This window comes from Coenobita brevimanus, chromosome 16, assembly GCF_032717465.1.
Source record: "Coenobita brevimanus isolate Jiangsu-jjx chromosome 16, ASM3271746v2, whole genome shotgun sequence".
NCBI classification, from domain to species: domain Eukaryota; kingdom Metazoa; phylum Arthropoda; class Malacostraca; order Decapoda; family Coenobitidae; genus Coenobita; species Coenobita brevimanus.
In genome coordinates, this window is record NC_136969.1 from 31,549,709 (window position 1) to 31,569,018 (window position 19,310).

A 19,310-nucleotide genomic window follows, 5' to 3' on the forward strand; every position below is an offset into this window, starting at 1 on the left:
CCTCCTGTTTCACCTAAATTACGGCCCTTTATTTGTAGCAATTAGCCTCAGAAAATTGGCCAGGTGCTATCCATCCCGTATCACCTGACGTTATCTTAATGAGAAAATCGCCGTAGCTCGTGTTATCTTTTATCTGTTACACGCTTTCTGTCGCGTCCTTTCCATTACCCAAATTGGCCTTCCTTATTTACCTGTCACGGTGCTGATGTGGAAGGTACTCGTGGGAATATCTGAACCTGTGTCACTCGTATCGATATCTTAGGGTATTGTTAATGAAAATTCTTAGTTCACGGGAGGCGTCAGGTGAAGGCGCTTATTCGCATCGTAATATTGATTTGTAGGTGAATATGTAATTGTTTTATTCTTCCTGGGTATCATTCTGTTCTTGTGTTTATTTTTAAGCGGATGTATTTTATTTGTTTGTCATTGCTACTTGGAGACGATTATATTCAGATTAGGAGAGGTTACTTGTATCGGAGGAGTTTTAGAAGACTAAGTGAACACAGTATTAATTCATCAAAGGAGAGGCTTACTTGACGGGAGTTAAATATAATCCTCATTAACCTGTTCATAAGTTAGAATTATCCTGAGGTCCCGGATTAAAACATCAATTACGTTACGGAATTGAAGTTATCGAAAAAAAAAAAAATCGGCAAAAATAAACTCTGAATATTGAAGTATACGTCTAACTTTCTTTTAAATTGAGTTTGCCAGGAAATATAAGATTTTATTTTATTTTTTTTTTTTTTTAGCAACACCTTGAATATTGATGAGGTAAGGATGTTTAAGAATGTTTTAAAAGTTAAGGGTGATCTCAGTCAGTAAAAGTTATCAAGTTATATAATTATTTTAAATACAGTATTTCCTTCCACTGTCTAAGGAAAGAAAAGTTTTGATGATGATGATGATGAGGAGGAGGAGGAAGAGGAGGAGGAGGAGGAGGAAGAAGAGGAGCAGAAAGAAGGAGAGGAAGAGGAGGAGGAGGAAGAGGAAGAGGAGCAGAAGGAAGGGGAGGAGGAGGAGGAAAAATGATGATGATGACGATGATGATGATGATGATGATGATGATGAGGAGGAGGAGGAGAGGAGGAGGAAATGGGGGAAGAGACGGAGGAGGAAGATGATGATGATGATGATGATGATGATGATGAGGAGGAGGAGGAGGAGGAGGAGCCGAAGGAAGGGGAGGAGGAGGAGAAAGATGATGATAATTGATGATGATGATGATGATGATGGATAAAATGGGTCATCATAGTGAAAGGATTCCATGCGAAAGGTCAGGCTCCAATATTCATCAGTCTCTCATCCTGGTCAGGTGTGTACACAGGAAATACTATATATGGTACTTGCTGGGTGTACAGTAATGGTGGGTGTGATGTAATTCCTTGGTTCACCACAGCACCACCAAGCACTCACGCACACACCTGGGTCAATAGTTCAATAGCCGTCTTTGTGTGGGCCCGAGCACCAAGCACAGGACGTGGATTTGTTGGTGGTGAATAATGAATGACTGTATAAAATTAGAATACAACAGCAAAAATAACAACAGAAATACGACAACAACAAAAACAACAACTACTACTACTACTACTAATAATAATAATAATAATAATAAATCCGGACCTCCTTTCCCACACTAGGGTAGGGTGAGGGCTAAATAATAATAATAATAATAATAATAATTGTAGTAATAGTAGTAGTAGTGTTTTCATCATTATCATTATTATAACCGCTTATTTTAGGCCAGTCTTCAAACGGTGAACCTGAAATGTAGGTTTAGGATGTGTGGTGTACCAAATTCAGTGATTTTTACATAGGATATCAAAATTGAGAGTCTGAGTAATTGCTCTTTTGAAACCGCAGCATTAATAGTCTCACGGTGGATTCTGGGAACATAATTACTGTCGATTACCTGTCATAATTGTGATTTGATTTCCCAGGATGAACAAAGAAGAACAAAATTTTCTCATTATTAGCTTTCCTACTTTAAAAATTAATGTTATTACGGGAGGGATATTGCATTTTTTTTTTTTTTTAAGGAAGCACAAGGAGAGGAGACTGCGTAATATCCCAGTTTTAGCTGTTCTTACAAAACCAGATAAGTAAGTTAAGACAGGGAATTGACTTTGATTGTGTTCTAAAATGAAACTCGTAATATGAGGTGTGGCAAAAGTTAAAATGACTCATGGATTTATTGTATCTCAGCAAACAGAGAGTAAAAACTGATTCTGTTTTATGTGACCTTCCAAGTGTAATATCTTTTGCTGTATATATCGGCATTGACTTATTGAATAACGTAGTATTGGATGTGATCACGCAACTCGAGTATAATTCGTAGTGAAACTTTTTGTTGAAGATTAAAGGCCTTTACAGAGAGTGAAAGCAGGTTAGTAATACCTTTGTTACCCTTACATTTATCATTTATAATATTTATGTATTTGTGTGACATGCTACGTTATCCCAACTTTCAGAAATAAAAAAAGTGTATTAATGTGGCTTTTTGCATTATCTCAACTTCACCACAATAACTGAAAAAATAAACTTGGCTGAATAGTACATGATAAGAATATAAGTAATTGAATAACAGGGATAACCTGTATGATGCGTTAACCTTAATCTCTTCACCATGATAGGTATAATTTAAGTAAAGCTTTCGGGTCACTTCATAAAATAGGCCACACGATAACACTTAATCTGGTGTTAGTACTCTGTAATTAACCTCTTGATGCTGTGACGTATTTTCTAGTCTATTTTTGCAATCTCAAGACGGTCTTTTTCACAGATAATAGTTTCTGACTGTGTGAGTTATAACCTTCAGTAACACCCAGCACGAAAAATCCTGCTTGTTCTTAATAAAATCGTCTGAAATTTGATGAAAAAAAAAAGTCTCTTGTTCGAAGAAGCTCATCCGCAATTTTGTATATGCATAAGGATTTTTCTTTACATTAAGTATCAGTTTATTATTTTCTATCCATCAATATACATTCGCAATACATCCTTGAGCGCTCTTATGGAAACTATCTCCATGCGAAAGAGTGTCACTTCTCCTCAGATATTAATATTATTTCTAAATAGTATACAATTTTCTACATACCTGTTAAGGTGCTGAATTTCACTTTTCTATCTAGTGTTATGCAAATACACGATTAGGCAGCGTAGTGTATTTATGAGTAGTTTGAATCAATAGATGTAGATTTATTACATGACAAATCTGAAAGTTAAAATTCCGGACACGTCGTAGGAAGAAATGGCATCGTAAAACTGTATAGCCTTTCAGTGTACTTGAGTCAATGGCCATAAAGTACATCACAGCAGATTGAAGGCATTATTTAATACACACACACACACACACACACACACACACGAGAGAGAGAGAGAGAGAGAGAGAGAGAACACTGACCCATGAATGTTTGCACAATATTACAATGTTTACTTTTAATCACATGGATGGTACAAGTAAATGTCCGAGTTTCATTTTCCATTTACTGTTTTCATCATTCACTTTCTTTCTCCCTGGTTATAGGGATTTGTTCTAATAAATTTTTCGTTACTTTTATTATAGTTTGTGTTTTTTACAGAATAAATTACATCATCAACTGTTAATTTTGTTCCTGCTACCCCCAGACGATTTTTTTATGGGGGGAATTTTCCAGCAGGGAGTTTTGTTACGTGTGGTTTTCATCAACCTTGTCCACGCGAAGGGTTTCTCCTACGCTGAATATATTAGTCTGGTAATGATATAAATAGCCTATAGAAACTGGCTAATTCTAAATCTAGCCAAAACTGGAATAAATTACGAACTTCCATGTACTCGAGCAGAGCGTTAAGCGTGATACATACATATATATATTTTTAACATTTTTGGTGCACTAATTCTGCTTTCAAAATAATAAATGCGTCAGACCTTAGCCGAAATGAATATATAACAGGTACCTCGCAACTAAATAATAAAATAAAAGGAGGTACAGTTTTCATAATACCATGTTATTTTCGCTCTAAAAATTGCTGTGTTCTAAATTAAAGCTTAACACTTAATGAGTTACCTTAATTAAAATTCCAGGAAGGTAAGAATGTCCTGGATTTTATAATACAAAAGAAAAGGTAATTTGTTAAATCATAATACTAGCATGACTTGGATATTCGGGTAACAGTCCTGTAATATTTCCAGCGCAATACTAATTTTATATCATTGTTATTTTGGGGGGAATATTTTTACCCTCTCTCGTCTTTCTTCTTACTTTGTTGAGAATATTATCACACTTTTCTTCTCTCTTCCATCTTTCTCATCTTTCTCACCATTTTGTTGAGCATATATTTAGACTCTTCTCGTTTCCATCTTTCTCACTGTTTTGTTGAGAATATTTCTAGTTTCTCAGTAGTTTCATTCTTCTCGTCCTTCCACATCATGTTTAATATTTTTACTCTTTGTCATCTTTTTAACTCTGATTTTATTTTGAACATTCCATGCCGAGAATGTGACTTGCATGCGGCTTTGATAATTCAGTATGTTCCACGCACTTATATCTTTATTATTATTATGGGAATATTTTTTACCTTTCTCACCTGCACTGTGACCTTTAGCACGCAACACTTTCACTGTGTATTGAATGTACATTTAATAATTCTGTATATTTCACGTATTCTACTACTACTGCTGCTACTACTGCTACTTTTACTACTACCACCATCACTACTACTACCACCACTACTACCACAACCACCACCACCTCCATTACTACTGCTACTACTACTACTGAAACTACTACTAACTACTACTACTACTACTGTATCATCATCATCATCATCATCATCATCATGGATTATTATGCTGAATATACTGTATTTTTTGTCAACTCTTTCAAGCAGTGAATTTAAACACGCAAATCATGAATATAACTTCCATTTACCTTTAATTTTGCTATAATTCACACTCCCTGCCAATGTTTTTTATATTTATTACTGAGTATTTTTGCCTTCTGTTAATTTCTGATTGTGAATATCAACACACAGAGCCATGAATGTGACTTTTAATAACTTGTGAATAATTGAATAACTTTGAATAACTTAACGTATTTCACTCGATTATTTTCTTGTGAATATTTTTAGCCTTGTATTATGAACTGGTACCTTCAGTGAGGAAAATAATTATGGCAAGAACTAAATAATGTCCAGGTGAGGGACTTGAATCTCTCTCTCTCTCTCTCTCTCTCTCTCTCTCTCTCTCTCTCTCTCTCTCTCTCTCTCTCTCTCTCTCTCTCTCTCTCTCTCTCTCTCTCTCTCTCTCAAGTTGATATGTAAGCTACCATTGTGGTATTTTAATCACACGAAAGGATACCAACTTAAAATTATAAAAGCAAGTAATATTTCTCTTTTTCTCTCAGCCCATTCTCAGGCACGTATTATAAGCGTAAATATCTATATACTTTATGGATATTGCTACTACTGTGAAGGTAATACGGTTGATCATAACTAGGAATACTATGCAAAACGCCATATTGCAGTCGCATTGATAGTTATTGCTGTCATTTTATTGTTATACACGCGCGTGATTGCGAGTGTGCCTGGCTGTCAGTGTGCTTAGATTGTGTGTGTGTGTGTGTGTGTGTGTGTGTGTGTGTGTGTGTGTGTGTGTGTGTGTGTGTGTGTGTGTGTGGAGAGATAGATAGATAGATAGATAGATGGATGGATGGATGGATATAAGGTAGATAGATTTAGAAAGATAGATGGATAGGTAGATAGAAGAATGGACAGATAGATAGATAGATAGATAGATAGAGATGAATAGATAGATTGTATTATAGAATATAGGTAGATAGACTGATTGATAGATACTGTAGATATATACACCCATAGTAGGTACAGATAAACATAATCGTCTACAGCTACCAGTCACGAGATAATTTAATTTTCCTGCAGCCATATGAGGTGATGGTTTACATAGTGTGTGTGTGTGTGTGTGTGTGTGTGTGTGTGTGTGTGTGTGTGTGTGTGTGTGTGTGTGTGTGTCCGTCTTCGTGCGTGCTCTCACAGTCCCCACATCACGTCACACTGTGCACATTATCCAGTATTAACAGCGGCATATATCGTACAAGAAGATAGCCTGACACGCAATGGAGATGGACTAAGGCCCCTGTTGTAATGCTTTGAAGGAACCCAGGACTGTATTATTAAAACTGAGTGCACGAAGGGGTAGCCAACCTTTCAATTTCTGGCATTCAATCGTAAAACCCCTGATGCATGTAAGAGGTATTTGCCCTCCCAACCTCACTGCTGAAGGCGCTGCGAGAGCTGAGTTAGGGATGGATTGAATAATAGATGATACGTGCCCCGCCTGTTGAAGAGACCCACGCAACATAACACATAGTGGAACACGGGATAGCACATAATTGAGCACTGCATATCACACATAATTGGACACTGCGTAACACACATAGTGGAACATTGCATAACACACATAGTGGAACATTGCATAACACACATAGTGGAACATTGCATAACACACACATATCGGGGCACTGCATAACACACATAATGAGGAACTGCATAACACACATAATGGAGCACTGCATAACACACACATATTTGAGCACTGCATATCACACGTACATTGGAGCACTTCACAGCACATGCCACACTTAGACGCAAACACAGCATCAGCGGGTCTCCACGGCCAGGCTGGCGAAGGTTAGGCACCACCATAACCACAACCACCAAACAACAACAACAAACACAAACAACAACAACAACAACAAAACTATTACTACTACTGCTACTACTGCTACTGCTGCTACTACTGCCACTACTACTATTACCACTACTACTACTACTACCACTACCACTACTACTACTACTACTACTACAACTACTACTACAGCAGTTAGGGACACAGGCTAGATTTAGTCACCCCTTGTGGGTGCGACAGAAACAATTTATAGCAACTAGATGGTCAATGAGTTGTTTTGTTCCTTCATTACGGGATGTCAGATGTCTCTCAAGTTGAATAAAATCGCTCTGGTAGTAGCAGGAATTATGAAAGAGAGAGAGAGAGAGAGAGAGAGACACACACACACAGAGAGAGAGAGAGACAGCGAGAGAGAGCACTGAAGAAACTGAACACACAACCCTTTCACATACACCCCTAATTATACACTCTTGGTTATGCACAGTTCTACACTTTCACGAATTCTCTATCCAGCCACACCTACACCCCCCGTCTCTCTGTCATTCATAATTCGTTCGTACCACACTCACGCGATGTATGGCTCATTAATTACGTGTTTATGGTCCTGGTTTTGATTATAGAGGTAGGGTGAGGTGTGTGACAGGTAGATTTGTATGGTATGAGAGAGAGAGAGAGAGAGAGAGAGAGAGAGAGAGAGAAATGGGACTACTGTAATATTTATGTAGCTGGATCGGTGTTAACAAAACGAGATAACAAAAGGAGAGACAGACAGACATAATTTAAAGGCCAGATTAAGAGAAATAAATAAGGCAGATTGATATGATTCTTTAAATTACTTAATCTGGCGACTTTTTAACATTTACTGTTGCTTCCTTTAGACGATTTTACTCATCTTAGATTCTTAGTTATTTTATTTTTTTTTTTATTTTAGTTGGAAGAGTTAATTTAGCTTTATTATTTCATTCTATAGGAGACGCCCAGTAGGAGTGGCCCATTTCCCTCAGGCGAAAACATATTGACTGTAATATCATTTTAGTATATTAATAATCTCAATAATAATGTTACGCTTCTTACTATTAATATTGTACTAATCTTACTAATAATATTACGCTTCTTACTACTAATATTATACTAATCTTACTAATAATGTTACTGTTCTTATTACTAATATTATACAAATCTAACTAATAGTGTTACGGTTCTTACTACTAATACTTTTACTGATAATGCTACGAATCTTACTATTAATATTGTACTTATCTTACTAATAATGCCACGGTTCTTACTGGTAATATTATATGTTAAGAGGCACTTCCGCAGGCACCACTCCCCTCGATACGGATACACGTGACTAATTAATAACAGTACATGCTGACTCACTCCCTCACACGCGTTGGTTGATAGATAGATAGATAGGTAGGTAGGTAGGCAGGTAGATTGATAGAAAAGTACATTGATAAGTATAGATAGATAGGTAGGTAGATGGATAGGAAAATACATAGAGAAGTAGATAGATGGGTAGGTAGATAGGGGGATAGGTAAGTAGGTAGGTAGAGTGATAGACAAATATATAGATAACTGTAAATTGATATGTAGGTAGATGGATAGAAAAATACATTGAGAAGTAGATAGATGGATAGATAGAAAGATAGATAGATTTGTAGGCTGATGGCTATACAGTAGGTTGTTTGAGAGGTACGTACATAAATAGATATGTAGATTGATAGATACATTTAGAGATTGACAGATGGACAGAAATGCACGTGCTTCCTATCTTCCTGACACACGTAGGTAGATACTCGTAGATAGATAGATGACGATAGATAGACTGACGAATATACAGATAGACTGACAGATATAAACAGGATTATATTCCACAGTTGCGTAATTCAAGAGAGGATGTGATATTGTTGATTAAATAGTGAATGGACTTAGGGATGAATAAGGAGAGAGAGAGAGAGAGAGAGAGAGAGAGAGAACTGTACCATTATTTTTCTTCCTACTTTCAGAAATAACATTAAAAAAAAAAATAGTTGCTAATCACCCTTAGCCCCCTTTACTATGATTATCTTTCATTCTTTAATTCTTAATATTTTTTCCCTCCTTTAATTCTTACTATTTTCTTCCCTTCTGTATTTCCTACATTTTCTTCCCTTCTTTATTTCTTACAATTTCCTTCCCTTCTTACTTATCAATTTCTTCCCACTTTAATTCTTACTCTTTTTCTTCCCTTAATTAGCACTGTTTTCTTCCCGTCTCTAATTCTTGCTATTTTCATCCATTCTTTATTTCTTACCGTTTTATTCCCTTTAATTCTTACTATTTTCTTTCCTTCTTTATTTCGTACCTTTTCTTCCCTTTTTTAATGCTTATTATTTCCTTCCCTTTATACTTCTTATCATTTTCTTCTCACCTTTAATTCTTACTCTTTTCCTCCCTTAATTCTTCAACAGTATTTTCTTGCTTCATTTTATCCTCTTACCACCAGACCACTGTATTCAAGCTACGAAAGAGCCCTGTTATTGAAAGTGTTAATGAACTTTTAACCACTCCGATCCAATGAATTCCCTCAGCTGAATTAAAGCCTTGAAGACGGCATGAAAAAAAAAAAAGAGGTAAAAGAAAAACGAATAAGAAGAAAACAGAAAAAGAAAAGGAAAAAATCAAAGTGAAAGGATTATTTAAGTAGATAATCTGATTTTCGATACCTTGATTTGATAGTGAAACGAGCACGATAGGATAGGGAGCCAGAAGGTGGAGAGAGAGAGAGAGAGAGAGAGAGAGAGGGAGAGAGAGAGAGAGAGAGAGAGAGAGAGAGAGAGAGAGAGAGAGAGAGAGAGGGAGAGAGAGAGGGGAAGGGGGCATAGGATGGTTTCTTGTTGCAGGAGGGTCGGTACTAAGTAGGGATAGAGTAATTCGAAGGTGTGTTAAGGTCAGCCCTCACAGCATATGACGTCAGGGAGCAGTATGTAGTTCTTTCATTATTTCCATAGCACTTCTTTGCGATAAGCATGTTATAGTGTTAAACTGATATTACAGCTCAGCAGTCAGGATGAAAAGGCGACAGGTTTATGCCAGATACAATAAAAAGAGTATAGCAAGAGTAGGACAAGGAGCGCAAACTGGTCATCCACCCATCTATATTTATTTATTTATTTATTTATTTATTATTTTTGATAGACCTAACCACGCCTCGAGGCCTCACAATCGCAAAGAATAATTTGGGACTCTACCTGTATTCTTTACCTTGGCCTAGAATTGCCAGCTCTCCATTTTGAACAATGTGTTGTATCAATAAATTAACACAGATGTCGGTGGTAGTCACGAAGAAATACTGAGGGAAGGAAGTGCAGCTGTTGTATTGTCTTCTTTTGCCACTGAGCTACGTGAAATAAGCTGGGAAAAGGACGAGAATCTAGGCCAAGTGAGGGTAAAAAGAGTATTGCCTTGCTCTCTTCACCTTAGCTTGGTCCATGTATTCTTCTTGTTTCCGGATTAGTTCACGTCGCTCAGTGTTTGAAAATGACAATACTGCGGCTCTGCATCCTTTCCATAGCACATTTTAGTGACTAGCTTCATACTCAAGTGTTACTCTGTTGCTATAGCTTAGCTTTCAAGATGGAGAGGTGGCAGTTTTAGGCTAAGTTAAAAGAAATCCAACTTTTACAGATTGTATTATGAATGAAAGACACCTATAATCTGATGTAGGGATTTTTTTCAGTATGTTTTTCCATCCTCTATTCATCTTGTAAAAAAGAGTATTGCAGCTTAATAATAGAACGTTATCGAGAGCAAGAGTAATGAACCCTTTGGCGCTTCATTAACACCTACGTGTACCAGCTAGTTAAGGTGTGTCATTACCTGTGTCATTACCTGTGTCGGGTAAGTAGAGAATAATTGACGAGGGTTGCGTCACGCGTATAGACAGATGGCAGGCGAGCGATGTAGTGTGTGTGTGTGTGTGTGTGTGTGTGTGTGTGTGTGTGTGAGAGAGAGAGAGAGAGAGAGAGAGAGAGAGAGAGATGAAAATTGGCCTAAGTAAGTACATGTGAAGGTATGTGACACGTACAATAGTTCAGTGACAGTATGTGAACTGAGTATGTATTAGTGTGGGAGCAACGTAGTATGGGGTTATTGCAACTGTAGTTCCCAGGCGACCATCGTAGTACGGGATTATCGTAAGTGTAGCTCCCCTCTTAGCGACCATCGTAGTACGGACTTATCGTAAATGTAGCTCCCTTGTTAGCGATAATGACGCACGTAGTTGCCCTGTTCCGAATGCAGGTATTTTGCGTGATGTACTTCCCTCGCTCGGGCTGTTTTCGTTATCAGTGGCGCATCTCCTTGTCATTACTGATACTGCGTCGCGTATAATGATGGAGTAGATCGTTATGTAGGACACGTTTTGGGTCGTGGCTCCCTAACACCTCTTTCTGTGCGATCTGGTTTGCATGCTGGTGAGGGTGTGTGGGGGGATTGTGAGTGTGTGTGTGTGTGTGTGTGTGTGTGTGTGTGTGAGAGAGAGAGAGAGAGAGAGAGAGAGAGAGAGAGAGAGGCAAATGTGTTTGAGAGGGGGGGTGCCAAATTCTAGTGAGGGGTAATTCAGTCTCTCTCTTACCAAGCACCCCACCACGATGTTCCCTCATCATTTTTCTTTTGCCCACTCTTCCAAGTATCGCACAATAATGATAGGCTGAGGTGGCAGTGGTGGCATGCTGCTTTGAGCCCTGCCTCCCGTGTAAAGCCAAAGCCGAGTGTAGTCCGGCTTACTGTTGCCATGGAGGTGCGCTTCGGTGTGTTCCTGCTTCATGTCTGAGTGTAATTGATCCCAGACAGCAAGTTTGGAGCCCGATAACTTCAGTGTTTCATGGGGTCTGTCTTGGTGCAGGGCAAGGGTTCGCAGTGAGGGGTGGGCATTACTTCTCCCATGAGTGGAATTTTGGGATTCCAGGGAGTGAATAAAGGCAGGGGTGTCCAGACTTTTCAGCACTTGGGCCACATCGTATATTTTACACATTTTCGCAGGTCAGTGGAAAAGATCATTTTTTAAAAATAAATGTTATTTGGATCTTTTGGGGGCAGTCACCATGATGTGATTCAGAACGAAAAATGTGACATATAAAGGATGCTGTACTTGCCCAAAGAAATGATATATAATGAGTAAAAATGACAAACCTCAGCAAATGCTCTGACGAAATAATAATTTATTTAATTGTAATTGCAGCTGAGAAAAGCACGTGACTGAAAATGAGGGTTCGCCAGGCCGACAACGCTTTGGCTTGGTGACATATGGAAAGGAGCGCGTGGACAGGAACTGAACATGTCAACTGCCCGACCGCATGGTTCAGTAAAACGTAGGAAATAATGATTTTATTTTTTACATATATTTGAGGTTGCCGCGGGCCGGATAAAATCGTGTGGCGGGCCGGATGTGGCTCACGGACCGTAATTTGGAAATAATTTACAGCTTTTGAGGACTTGTTTGTCTTAGAAATTAACCTTAGATTGCATCCTCTTACTTTTATCTTCGCTCATGAAGCAATCAGGCCTTCATAACCAAACTACAGTCAAAAGTTATGTGAAAAATAAGACAAGGCAAAATTATTCCCGGTAATAACTCATTCATCTTAGAAAATGGCGTAGACCTGTTATAAATACGCCCCCTGGAGGAGTAGTGGTGGTGGTGGTGGTGATGGTGGTAGTATTGAACATCTGCATATCCTGACAAATCTCGCTACCCACTTTTGGCTCAATTGATGGCCAAATGTAGTCAGATTGGATGATTGATTTAACTAGTAAGCGAGGAGACTGATTCCTACCTCTGTAACAAAAACCCATCGAATTTCATGCTACGATTATTTATTATTTAAGTGATGAAGGTGACCCAGTTCCGTTAGGTGAAAGCAAACCAACTCCATTCTTAGTGCCTGCGAGGTATTGGTGGTAGAGGCTTAGTGGTAGTAGTGGTGATAATGGTGGTAGTGGTGGTGGCGGTAGTGGTAAAGTGATGGTGGTGGTGGTGGTCGTAGCAGTCGTGGCAGTGATGGTGGTGGTGGTGGTGGTGATGGTAGTAGTCTCGGCAGTGGTAATGGCGGTAGTGGCAAAGTGATAGGTGATGTCGGCGGTGTTGGTGGTGGTAGTGGTGGTGGTAGCGAAATGGTGGTGTTAGTGCCTCATTGAAGTGCCGAGGGCGTGCCAACAGTTCGTCACGGTGTAATAAGCTTTCTGAAGTTCATGCCGAGTGTAAAAAGTGTGGCAAGGAGAGTCCGGGAACCTTGGCCATTAATTTAGAGGTCAGGAGTGCGTGAGGAGGGGTGCAAGGGCAAGAAGGGACTGTTTTGTTCTGGTTCTTCGTAATTGTTCTTCTGGTCTTCGTTATTTCCGTATTGTTTGATGAGGGATGGAAAGGAAGAAGTGGCTAGTTCTCCATTTTCTTTGTTATTAGTTGTTGTTCTTCTTTCATGTTATTTCCTTATTCCGTGAGGAGGGATGGAGAATGAAAGTGACTAGTTCTGTTCTCTTGTCTTCTTTTTTATTCGTTATAGTTCTCTTCTTCCTCGCCAGCTGCCTTGTTGTAATCTTTTCCTGTTATCTGTTATTCTTTTTCGTTACTTTCTTTGTTCTATCTTAGTTATTCATTATTGTTCTTCTGTTCTTCCTCGTTATTTCCGTGTTGCTTGATGAGGGATGGAGAACGAAGAAGTAATTAGTTTTGTTATATCCTTCCTGTGTTATTCGTAATTGTTCTTCTCTAAAGCAGAACAAAGGAAGAAGGATTTGTGTTCTTTTATCCCTCATTATTTCCCTTGTGTTCGTGACGGACGAAAGAGGAAGAAATAACTAGGTTTGTTCTCACATTCCTTTGCTGTTCGTTTTTTTTTTTTTATCATTGTTCTCCTGTACTTCCTCGTTATTTCCTTGTTGCGTGAGGAGGGATAGAGCACGAGGAAGTGATTAGCTTTGTTCAGTATTTCCTTTGTTATTCTGTTCTTCGTTAATGTTTTGCGTGAGGTGAAGAGGGACGACAAAAAAGTGAGTCGTGTGTTCTCTTCCCCGTTGTGTTGTTTAAGGTGAAGTGAGAAAGAAGTGACTATGCTCCTTTTATTCTAACCTGGCCTATATTTGCCATCTCGCCATCTTCTGTGCTGAGTTGTAACAATAGAATATCCCTAGAATATGATGCAAGTCACAAAGAAGTGCTGCGGAAAGGATGTAGAGTCGTAGTATTATCTTTTTTCTGCTACATGAAACAAGCAGCCAGAGAACGAAAACCTGAGCCAGATAATGGTAAAAAGAGCATAGTTTTCTTCAGGCTTTCCTCCTTATTCGGTTTTGTTGTCTTGTGTCGGGATAGTAAAGGAAGAAGTGAATTTTCTTTTCCTTCCTTTTTTATTAACTTTTTGTATGAGGCGAAAAGGAGGAGGAAAAAGTAACGTGTTTTGTTCAATCTTTATTTTGTTTTTCGTGGTTATTTTCCTTACTGTGTGGTAGGTGGGAGCCTCACCATCCCCTCACTCATGTAGTGCTGCTTTGGGTGTCTGCCCTTCCCTCTCTTCCTTCCTTCCTCTCTTTCCTTCATTCTTTCCTCTTCCTTCTGCCGACGGGTGACTTTACACTTCCTCTTCTCTCTTTTTTCCTTAACTCTTTTCTTCTTCCTTTTGCCTATGGGTGACTCTACAGTGATTGAGAAGCCAAATGGTTTCCTGTACACCAGGAAACCACTTACCACGTTGGGTGATAAATGGTTTCCTGTACACCAGGAAACCATTTACTACGCTGGGTGGTAACCATATAACCAGTCATGGCGTCTGGTGGTTTAGTGGATAATTAGGGCTCCTGCGCTCCTCGTGAGGCGGCATAGGATTGGATGATGGATGGATGGATTTTCTTTATTCCGTTTTCCTTGTTATTCATCATTTATCATTTCTTCCTCGTTATTTTACCTTTGCTTAATTAGTGGCAATATATAGAAGCGACTTGTTTTGTTCTCCCGTTCTTTGTTATTCGTTATAGTTCTTCACTACGGTCTTGTTGGCTCTTTTATTAGGTTTTTCCTCTTTATCCATGAATGCTCTTTTCTTCCTCTTTACTTCACTTTTGCTTGGTGAGGAGTGGAAAAGGATTGAGTAGTTTTGTTTCATATTTCGTTGTTATTCGTTATTTTGTTTTGTGTTCTTCATTACTACCATCCTTTGTAAGGCGACAAGAGATGGACATAAATTTGACCCTAAATTTCATCTCTCCCGTCATTGCTTAGTTATGGTAATAGATGAACAACAGAATGCAGTGCTAGTCACGAATAAGTACTGTGAAATGGATGAGACGTAGTATTGTCTTTTTCTGCCACCTAGCAGTGTGAAATAAGCTGCAGAAGGACAAAAATCTGGGCCAGGTTAGTGTAAAAAGAGTAGAGTTGTGTCTTGCCTTCGTTTTGTGATATTTTTCGTACGTGTGAGGAGGAACTGGGAAATAAATAACTCTGGTTCCTCTCCCCTTCCTTGCTCCTTCCTTCCTTGTTATTTTCCTTTTGCATGAAGTGGGGTGGAGAAGGAAAGAGGAAAAAAATGTACTTTTCTTCGTTCTTTCCTCGTTAGTCGTTATTACCTCCGCCAACGAAACTGGGAGGAGGTTATGTATTCTCTCCTGTTTGTCTGCCTGTTGGTTTGTTTGTGCACAAGTTATCTCAGAGTTACTAATGGATTTCGATAAAATGTTGTGGATATGTGGGTCGTAGGCCAAGGAAGAGTTGGTTAAATTTTGGTGGTGATGTGAGTTGTCTGGTATATGCGATGGAGGAGGTATGCGCTCTTTGGTGCTGTCCACTTGTTGTTCTTGCGTTAGGTAGAATGGAGGAAGAAGTTGCTATGCTCTGTCCTACGTAACCTGGCCTTAGACTGCAATTTCTCTGTCTTGATTGGTAGACTATGACAGTTGGGTTCAAGTCACGACATATTGTAAAGGGCGGGATGTAGAGCAGTTGTATTGTGCTAATATGATAGGAAAATGAGCTGTAAGTCTACGAAAATCTCCGCCAGGTAATTGTGGGCGGACTGTAGTGTTTACTCTCTTTCCTCGTTGTTGTTCATCTCTTAAGAAGTTGTGTGTGTGTGTGTGTGTGTGTGTGTGTGTGTGTGTGTGTGTGTGTGTGCGAGAGAGAGAGAGAGAGAGAGAGAGAGATCTACTGTATGTTCATTCTTCCTTCTTTTTTTCGTAATTGCACTTTTCATGAGAGGGGAAGCAGGAGAGGACTCTATTTCAACTCCAGTTTGGCCTTAGTACCCTGTCTCTTCTGCTTGGGATTTTGTGCTATGAAGACTTGAGTTATGGCACTGCCTCCTTCCTCGTTATAACCCTTATGTGTGAGAGGCGAAGGAAGCAAAGACTCTGTACGTCCTCCACCGTTATTGTCCTTTACGTGAAGGACGAAGGCAGCTAAGACTCACGTTCCTCCTCCTATATAATTGTCCTTTACGTTAAAGATGAAGGAAGTACAGACTCCGTCCTTCGTTATTGTCCTTTACGTGAGAGACGAAAGAAAAAGAAGACTCATTTTCCTCCTTCCTCTTTATTGTCCTTTGTGTGAGAGACGAAGGAAGAAAAGACTAATTTTCCTCTTTCCTCCTAATTGCCCTTTGCATGGGACAAAGGAAGAAAAAGCTTCATCACCCTTTACCCGGGAGACCAAGGAAGAAAAGACTCATGTTTCTTCATCTTTTCTCCTTCCCACCTTTACCATTGTGTGAGAAGTAAAGGAAGACAAAGTTTATGGAGAAGCTAGGATAGCAGATTATGGTTCTTCTTCCGTGCTATTGCTTTTTGCGTTGGAGACGAAGGAAGGAAAAAAAGGTGTATTCATACCTACCTAGTTATTTGCCGTCAGCTTGAAAGACGAAGAAAGAAAAGACATTATGGTCCTTCCTTCTTCCTTCCTTCCTTCCTTCCGTCTTATCCTTGTTATTGCCCTTCCGCGTGAGTGGCGAAAAAAGACAGCTTGTCCGTCACAACCCTTCTCCATCCTCGTTATTTCCTTGCAATTGAAGAGGTGTAGCGAAGGGAAAAAAGATCTGGTTTTCTCTCCAACGTCCTCATCGTCCTTCTGGTAGGGGACAAAGAAGGTGTGTGTGTGTGTGTGTGTGTGTGTGTGTGTGTGTGTGTGTGTGTGTGTGTGTGTGTGTGTGTGTGTGTGTGTGTGTGTGTGTCGACTTGGCATAAACTTGATTAGCAGCACTTCCCAGCAGTTTTCGTGTGTGCCACACCTTCACATATCACCACTTTGGCGCTGTTGTCTAGTGTTTTTATTGAGTGTATGTTTGGGTAGTTCTATTTAGGTCTGGTGTAAGGGTATTAGCGCCCCCTTTTTTTTTTTATGTCTTTTAACGAAATTCATTGCATCAATCTCTTTCTTTCCCCATCCTCCAATTGAACTCCCGCTCATTCAGACAGCAAAGTACTCTTCTAACCACTTGACTACCTCTCTCCTTCATCGTTCTTCTCAAAGGGCGTGAAATTGACGTCGCAGCACCTCTTTAAATGAGTCTTCCTTTATATATGAGTCTCCCTTGAAATATGAGTCTCCCTTTCAATATGAGTCTCCCTTTAAATATGAGTCTCCCTTTCAATATGAGTCTCCCTTTCAATATGAGTCTCCCTTTAATTATGAGTCTCTTTAAATATGCGTCTCCCTTTAAATATGAGTCTCCCTTTCAGTATGATTCTCCCTTTAAATATGAGTCTCCCCTGCCTTTTTTCAGCTTATGACTCGTTAATTTTACCTTGCCTTCTTCAGGGCCAGTGTGTTTCCTTAACATATTAGTAGTAGTAGTTTTTGACGTTTAATTTTCATGTTTTCCCCTTTTTACCCCGGTATGTTTGCGTAAATTTACTCTTCTTCCCTTTATCACCAGTACATTTGCGTAAATCTCATGTTCTTCCCTTTGTTCCTATTATATTTGTGTAACTATCATATTCTTCCCTTTGTTCCCGATATAACAGTAAATTTCACGTTCTTCCCTTTGTCCACAGTATTTTCGCGTAATTTTCTTTCCTATGTCCCGTAGTATATATGCTTAAATTTTCATGTTCTTCGCTTTGCCATCAGTATATTTCCGTAGATTTCTTGTTATTCTCTTGTTGCCAGTATATTTGTGTTAATTTTCACGTTCTTCCCTTTGTCCCCAGTATATTCGTGTAATCTTCTTGTTCTTCCCTGTGTGTTCAGTATATTTCCGCACATGAAACGTTCACGCTAACTCATATGACTTACTCATGATGATGATGATGATGATGATAGTCCCACCTGTTTTCAGTGCGAGGATGTAGCTATGTACAGTACACTAAGCCGCATGTACAGTCGCGGACAGTATCGCCTCTGTTCGTACTCGAGCATTATGAAACTCTTACAGCATATTGGGCTGGATACCGAACATCCCATTCAAAGTCTTCGGTTACGTATGACTAAAATGTGTGTGTGTGTGTGTGTGTGTGTGTGTGTGTGTGTGTGTGTGTGTGTGTGTGTGTGTGTGTGTGTGTGATAGACGTTTCTTATTTTTTTGTAATGAAGTGAACCGATTATATTCGCAGCAGCTGACATGAGTAAGTGAAACGTGGGTCGATTTATCCGTAGACTTTCACCGCAACCTTTGAGATGTGCATTCACCTTTGCTGCATTTCGAGGTAGGCAGATAAAAAGAAACGTCGAATTAGTAGGTTGGTGTCATGTAGTAGATACACTGATAGATAGACGTTTAAATAGACTGAATTATAAAAACACTAAGTACGCTAGGTCGGTAATCACACAGCACAGGGTAAGACAGATAATAGGTTCGATGTAGGAATGGTAGGCAGCAAAAACAGGTATATAGTAAGACGCATGTGGAAATTATTGGGAAAGAAGAAACAGAGGAAACAGAATCAAGTTAGTTGGAGGAAATAGTCTTCCGTCGAATGCCATAGAACAGAATCTACTCTAGAACACACACACACACACACACACACACACACACACACACACACACACACACACGTTTTAGTTATACGTAACTAACATCACACAACACCGCACCACAACCCACCAATAGCACATAGCACAGCAAAACAGAAAACCACCGTAGTATACCACACTACACCACAGCACAGCAGAGCACAGCACAGCACAGCACAGCACACCACACCACACCACACCACACCACACCACACCACACCACACTACAACTCTCTTCCTAAATACATTTCCATTATTGCTTTACCACTGCATTCCATCACTGAATCCGAAATTGTCTGAGGGAGTGACACACACACACACACACACACACACACACACACACACACACACACACACACACACACACACACACACACACACACACACACACACACACACACACACCTTGCCTTCCACATTCTCCTTTTCCTTGATTTATCCTCCCTGTGTTTCTGTTCCATCAGCCCTCATCCCTCGAAAGGTGTTCCATTGGCAGGTAAAGTCGTTTGTTGTTAACCCGCATGAAAAAAATAAATCTTCCCCCTCGTATCATTTTGTTGTTAACCTGCATGAAAATAATAAATCTTACCCCTCGTATCAAAATTTAACTGCATATCGTTTCTAATGGGATTTTTGTTCTGTGTGGTG

At 39.4% G+C, this 19,310-nt stretch overlaps 1 protein-coding gene across 1 annotated transcript in view; it reads right to left on the reverse strand.

Moving 5' to 3' along the window:
• Window positions 1–11,699, reverse strand: part of LOC145391040 (uncharacterized) — a 164,723-nt gene extending 153,024 nt beyond the window's left edge. Inside the window, exon 1 of the mRNA XM_080265773.1 lies at window positions 11,347–11,699. Coding sequence (XP_080121899.1) covers window positions 11,347–11,699 — 353 coding nt within the window. The remainder of the gene's footprint in view (window positions 1–11,346) is intronic.
• Between the last annotated feature and the right edge of the window lie 7,611 nt (window positions 11,700–19,310).